The sequence below is a fragment of the Athene cunicularia genome, unplaced genomic scaffold (genome assembly GCF_003259725.1).
Source record: "Athene cunicularia isolate RWA unplaced genomic scaffold, athCun1 SCF_106, whole genome shotgun sequence".
In the NCBI taxonomy this organism is placed as follows: Eukaryota; Metazoa; Chordata; class Aves; order Strigiformes; family Strigidae; genus Athene; species Athene cunicularia.
In genome coordinates, this window is record NW_020799163.1 from 8952 (window position 1) to 15251 (window position 6300).

Genomic DNA, 6300 nt, shown 5'->3' on the forward strand with positions numbered 1-6300 from the left:
GCCCAGAGCAGGGGTCAGGGCTGGGGGGGCCCGGCCCCCTCCCCACCCTCCCGCCCCAGGGGGCCGCGCAGGGCCTTACCCCAGCGCTGCCTGACGGGCTGCTGCAGGCTGACGTGCTCCACCTGGCACGTGTAGGTGTCCCCGCGCCGCGGGCTGGTTTCCAGCATCACCAGCACCTGGTAGGTCCAGTCTCCGTTGGGGATCACGTCCGTGGACACCACGCGCTCCGTCTCCTCCCGCCCGTTCTGGAACCACTTCACCTCGACCTCCGCCGGGTAAAAGCCCGTCACGTAGCAAGCCAGCCTGTCGGTCTGGGGCAGGGAGCCCGACTGCACGGGGGCGACCCTCACCTTGGGCGGCACTGGGAGAGAGCGGGAGGGCGCTGGGCCGGGGCTGGGCACAGAGCCCCGGGGCCGCCCCGCACGCCTGCCCCCAGCCTGGCCCAGCGCTGGCCCTGTGCTCCCCACGCAGGACGTGCCCAGGGAGGGGCCGAGGGACTCGCGCCCCCAGGGAAGGGCGCAGGGGCTTTGCTGGGGGCTGCCCGGGACCCTGCCCCAGCACGGCACGGACACGCTCTGCCCGCTGCGGGCCCGGGGGCTCGGCTTGTGCCCGGCCGGGGGCAACGCGCGGCCACGCGCTCACCTTTCCTCTCCGTGACGATGGGGGTCAAAGCCTGGTAGTTGTGCCGGCAGAACCTGTCCACTGCAGCCCTTTTATACTCCAGTCTCTCTGGTTTGCTGTTGTCATTCTGAGCTTGGGGCTCACCCAGGGGGGTGTCGGCCACATAGAGCCCCACGTCGCTGTCGAAGTGCAGTAACTGCTCCCGGTTGTGGATGTACCTCTCCACAAACCTCACCCGCTCCATGCCGTTGAGGTACTGACACTCACTCTCAACCCTCTCCAGGAAAACCCCTGTGTGTGCAGGGAGGCCGTCACGGGGGGCAGGGAGGCCCCGGGGAGCCCCCTCCCCATCCCCAGCCTCCTCCCGGCCGGCCCCACAGCCCCCCAGCCGCCATAGGGCCGGCGCTGGCATCCTGCCCCCCCGGGCGCCAGTTCTCAGCCGGGGCACTGGGCAGAGCTGGGGGGGACAGAGCCCCGGGAAGGGGGGGCAGGAGGGGGCCGGGGCACAGCTGAGCCCAGAGGCTGCTCCTGGGCTGCAGCAGCGGGGGGAGCGTCTCCCCCACACGCAGCACCCCCCAGCCCAGAGCCCCCCGCGGCACGGGGGGGCCCATCCCCACCAACAGCCCCCCCGGGCCGGGCTCCGAGCTCACCCGAGGGCTCCTGGCCACCAGCCGCGTGGGCTCCCAGCACCACCAGTGCCACCAGCACGGCCCCGGCTCCCGGGACACCACCAGTCTCCATCGCTGACACCACAGAGGCTGGGCGAGGGCTGGGACCCCCGAGCCGGCCGCACTCTGCCCGCTGGGGAACGGCCCCGCTCCTGCCCAGTGCGGGACTGGGAGGCCCAGTGAGGCCCAGTGAGGAGCGGGGCTGGGCAGCATCACCCGTCACCAGGCAGAGCCGGGCCCCGCAGGGCTCTCCCCGACACTTGCCCTGCGCTGGACCAGTGGCCCCCGGGCAGCGGTTGCCGGCCCCACGCAGCGCTGGGGCTCCCCGGGCTCGGCGACCCCGACCTGCCCCCTCCCCAACAGCCTCTGCGGGGGGGTGCGGGGCCCAAGGTCAAAGGTGAAGCCCCCGGGACCCTGCCCGGGCGTCCGTCTGTCTGTTTGCTCTGCGGGGTGCCCTGTGCTGCTGCTCTGCCCGGGAACAGCCGCGTCACCCTCGGGGCTCCCCCGATTGGGCAGAGGCACAGGATCACCGAATCACCTCGGCTGGAAGAGACCGAGAACATCATCTGCCCCGACTATTAACCGGTGTCTGAAAAAAAGCTTCTCTAGGTCCGTCGGGGAGGAGAGGAAGGACAGAGAAAACGCGGGGCAGGAGGAAAGGGCAGACCCGGTTACCCGGGCTGAGGCGGAGGCTGAGGCACCCAAATGCTTTTTTTCCTCCATCTCCAGCGGCAAGAGCTGCCGGCACACGGCCAGAGGGGCAAAGGGAGAGGCCTGGGAGGAGGAAGAACCGCCCGGGGTAGGAGAAGGTCAGGGTCAAGGTCGTGGAAGGAACCGGGAGGTGCCCGAGTCCTTGGGAGCTGATGCGACGCACCCGCGGGGCCTGAGGGAACTGGGGGGTGAAGCGGCTCAGCCTCTCTCCCTCCGACTGGAGAAGCCCTGGCAGAGCCGTGAAGTTCCCGCTGACGGGAAACGGGGAAACGTAACTCACAATTGAAAAAAAAAACAAACCAAAAACCAAAAATCGAAGGTCCCGGGAGCTCCAGGCCTGTCAGTCCCACCTCTGCGCCCATCAAGATCCCGCAGCGGATCCCGCCGGAAGCTGCCGGGGCACAGGGACAATCGGGAGGTGGTTGGTGACACCAAGGCGGCGTCACTGCGGGCAGATCGTCCCCGGGGGAGTCGGTGGCCGCCTGTGGCCGGGTGACAGCGCTGGTGGTGTCACGGTGTGAGCCCAGGGGACAACCGAGCCCCAGGCAGGCGTCCTGGAAAAGGATCTTGAAAAATATCGTCGATTCCGCAAAGGACGATCCTCCTTTAGGCTTTGAAGGAATACGGGACAAACTTCATGTCTGCCAAACTTCAGATGGTGAAAACAATTATTCTGATCACAGGGGACAGCTGTGATGGTCGTTACACCTTGTTTGACAATTCAGTGTCGTACCTGCTGTTCCCGATAGAGCAAATTCCTTTAACTGAGGGGCAGAGCTGTAAGCCCGGCACCCTCAAAAGAAAACGGGGAATGAAAAGGCTCAAACCAATTCATGCTCCAGAGCCCAGACCGGTCGCTTCAGGTTTCCATTTACCCCATCAGGCTTCAGATTTACCACCTCAGGGCTCCATTTATCCTCTCAGGACACAGATTTCCCCCCTCAGGCCTCCATTTCTCCCCTCAGGACCTGGATGTAGCCCCTTGGAGGTCACATTTACCCCCACAGGACTCCACCTATCCTGAAAGGGTTCAAACCAGTGAATTTCTGATGAAGACTAAACTGTGATGCGGGAGCGTTTTGCTTGTGTTTGTTTCCCAGGGACTCCTCAACCGTTTTCCCTCGGCCTCTTTGGCGGGACAAAAGTAAAACGCTCCCTCGGTAACTCGCTGGTAGCAGACCCGAAACCCTCACTGGGCTCTTGGGCAAAGTAAGATGAGGGGAACATGAACAAAAGGGCACGGAGCTACACTCTGGGGAGGGGGATCTCGCCGACTGAGGAAGAAGACCCCTGGGCTTTGCTGTGCGTGTTCCGGGAAGAGCCGACAGCGTGAAGAGGAGCACGTGCTTCGGCCCTCCGCCCCCCAAGGCCCTCACCCCATTGTCACTGCACAGCCGGGACCGTGTAAATGGATCCCGGGAACTCGTGGCCGTAAGACCCCCCTGCCCGGGGACTCTCCTGCCTCTGTACGATTTGTGGGTGTGTCAAGCGATGTCCCCGCGAGTTCGGGGGAGCCCTTGTGGTGGCGAATCCCCAGGGCGACCCCAGCGCTGCTGGTCGAGAACATCTGCTGAACAGTAAAACCTTCACTCCTGGGGCAGTTTCTGGGTTTCAGTCCCCTCAGGGCCCATATATACCTTCGCAGTCCCAGATTTAGCCCCTTTGAGCCCTGATTTACCCCCTTAGGGCTCATATTTAGCCCCTCGGGATTCCCTTTATCTCCTCAGGGTCAAGATACAGCCCCTTGGAGCCCAAATTATCCCCCTCTGCGCTCCGATTTACCCTCTCAGGACCCCATTTACTACCCCAGGGCCAAGATTTGCCCTCTCGGGGCTCACTTTCTCCCCTCAGGGCCCAGATTTTTGCCCTTAAAGCCTAGATTTAGCCCTTCAGAGCTCCCCGTACCCTTCCAGGGCTCAGATTTAGCCCCTAAGAGCTCCCATTTATCACCCCAGGGCCCACATTTACCCTCTCAGGGCCCAGATTTACCCCCTCAGGGACCACATTTAGCACCTTCCAGACCAGATTTACCCCCTTGGGTCTCATATTTAGCCCCTCAGGACTCCCTTTATCTCCTCAGGGTCAAGATTCAGACCCTTGGAGCCCAGATTTACCCCCTGAGCGCTCCCATTTCCCCCCTCAGAGCTTCCATTTCCCACCCTAGGGCTCAGATAATATGCACTCAGGCTCTGATTTACACCTCCAAAGCTCTGATTTACCCCCCGGCCTTACATTTACCCCCTCAGGGCTCCCTTTATCCCCCCCAGACCCACATTTAGCTCCTCAGGGATCCCTTTATTCCCTCAGGACCCACATTTAGCTCCTCAGGTCTCCCTTTATTCCCTCAGGACCCACATTTAGCTCCTTTGAGCCCAGATTTTCCCCCTCAGGGTCCAGACTAACGCCCTCAGTGCTCCCATTTACTCCCTCAGGACCCCATTTACCCTCTCAGGGTTCCCATTATTCCCTCAAGACCTGGATTTACCCCCTCAGGGCCCACATTTAGCACCTTCGAGACCAGATTTCCCCCTTGGGCTCATATTTAGCCCCTCAGGATTCCCTTTATCTCCTCAGGGTCAAGATTCAGACCCTTGGAGCCCAGATTTACCCCCTGAGCACTCCCATTTCCCCCCTTAGAACTTCCATTTACCACCCCAGGGCTCAGATTTATCCACTCAGGCCCTGATTTACACCTCCAAAGCCCCGATTTACCCCCCCGCCTTAGATTTACCCCCTCAGGGCCCAGATTTACCTCCTCAGAGTTCAGATTTACACTCTCAGGGCTCCCTTTACCCACTTAGACCCAGATTTAGCCCCTTAGGGCCCTGATTTACTCTCTTGGAGCTCCCTTTACCCGTTCAGGGCCCAGAATTTCCCCCTCACAGCACCCTTTACTCCCTCAGGGCCCAGATTTAGCCCCTCAAAACTCCCATCATCTCCTAGGGCCAAGATTCAATCCCTTGGAGCCCAGATTTAACCCCTCTGAGCTTCCATTTAGCCCATCGGGGCCCAGATTTACGCCCTTGGGGCTCATATTTAGCCCCTCAGGACTCCCTTTATCTCCTCAGGGTCAAGATTCAGACCCTCAGTGCTCCCATTTCCTCCCTCAGAGCTTCCATTTACCACCCCAGGGCCCAGATTTACCCACTCAGGACTCCTTTTGTTTTCTCAGGGCCCAGATTTACCCCCTCAGAGCTCAGATTTACCCTCTCAGGGCTCCCTATATTGCCTCAGGACCCAGATTTAATTTCTCAGGGCTCTCTTTATCCCCTTCAAGCCCATATTTATCCCCTCAGATCTCCCTTTATCCTGTTCAGGGCCCAGATTTAGCCTCTCTTGGCCCAGATTTACCCTTTCAGGGCTCTATTTACCCCCTCAGGGTCCAGATTTACCCCCTCAAGGCTCCCTTAGGGCCCAGATATCCCCTCTCAGCCCCAGGTTTAGCCCCTTCAAGCTCAGATTTACCCCCTTGGGGCTCACATTTACCACCTCAGGACTCCCTTTATCTCCTCAGGGTCAAGATTCAAACCCTCAGCATTCACATTTCCCCTGCTCAGAGCTCCAATTTACCATCCCAGGGCGCAGATTTATCCACTCAGGCCCTGATTTGCACCTCCAAAGCACTGATTTATCCCCCAGCCTTAGATTTACCCCCTCAGGGCTCCCTTTATCCCCTCAGGGTCCAGATTTAGCCCATTCAAGCCCAGGTTTATCCTCTCAGGCCTCCCTTTATCCCCTCAGGGCCCAGATTTACCCCCTCAGGGCCCATATATCCCTTCTCAGCCCCAGGTTTAGCCCCTTTAAGCCCAGATTTATGCCCTTGGGGCTCATATTTAGCCCCTCAGGGTCAAGATTCAGCTCCTTGGAGCCCAGATTTCCCCCCTCAGCGCTCCCATTTCCCACCCCAGGGCCCAGATTTATCCGCTCAGGCCCTGATTTACACCTCCAAACCCCTCATTTACCCCCTGTCTTTAGATTTACCCCCTCAGGGCTCAGATTATCATTCCCACCCCCCCTCGCCCCGCCCAGTTTCTACCCCAGTCCCCACCCCTCGATCTCTGATTGGTGGAGTTTCCGCGAGGGGGCGGGACAAGCCGCCGCGCTCTCCGCACCGCCCCCCAAGTCCAGGCGCAGCCTCTCATTGGTCAGCGGGGAGGCGGGTCCTGCTTGCGCTCTGCGGCGTTTCATTGGCTGTTGCTTTCGCGCTTCTGGAGTGAGGGGGTGGGCTTTTCACTCGGCTCTGTGCGCTGATTGGCTGCGCCGCGCGGAGCGGGCAGAGCGGCGGCGGCGGCGCGTTCCC

The 6300-nt window shown here is 61.0% G+C and overlaps 2 protein-coding genes across 4 annotated transcripts in view; one reads left to right on the top strand and one right to left on the bottom strand.

Annotated features, from left to right (window-relative positions):
- LOC113490503 (coiled-coil alpha-helical rod protein 1-like) overlaps window positions 1-6300 on the top strand; it is a 17800-nt gene that overhangs the window by 4201 nt on the left and 7299 nt on the right. For all 3 annotated transcript variants that reach the window (XM_026867016.1, XM_026867017.1, XM_026867018.1), the window contains exon 2: window positions 2238-2244. The gene's annotated coding sequence lies outside the window, so the exon portion shown is untranslated. The remainder of the gene's footprint in view (window positions 1-2237; window positions 2245-6300) is intronic.
- LOC113490502 (class II histocompatibility antigen, B-L beta chain-like) lies at window positions 15-1582 on the bottom strand. Its single transcript, XM_026867015.1, has 3 exons — window positions 1272-1582; window positions 643-912; window positions 15-361 (listed from the first exon to the last, which is right to left on the bottom strand). The coding sequence occupies exons 1-3, from the start codon at window positions 1360-1362 to the stop codon at window positions 15-17; spliced, it is 708 nt and encodes a 235-aa protein (XP_026722816.1). The 5' UTR covers window positions 1363-1582.

Bases quoted from the DNA above. Each gene is read 5' to 3' on its own strand.
- LOC113490502 (XM_026867015.1), bottom strand. From the start codon at position 1,362: ATGGAGACTGGTGGTGTCCCGGGAGCCGGGGCCGTGCTGGTGGCACTG. The intron at 913-1,271 runs GTGAGCTCGGAG...CTGCACACACAG, and splicing joins TGGTGGCCAGGAGCCCTCGG to GGGTTTTCCTGGAGAGGGTT. The intron at 362-642 runs GTGAGCGCGTGG...GCTCTCTCCCAG, and splicing joins CATCGTCACGGAGAGGAAAG to TGCCGCCCAAGGTGAGGGTC.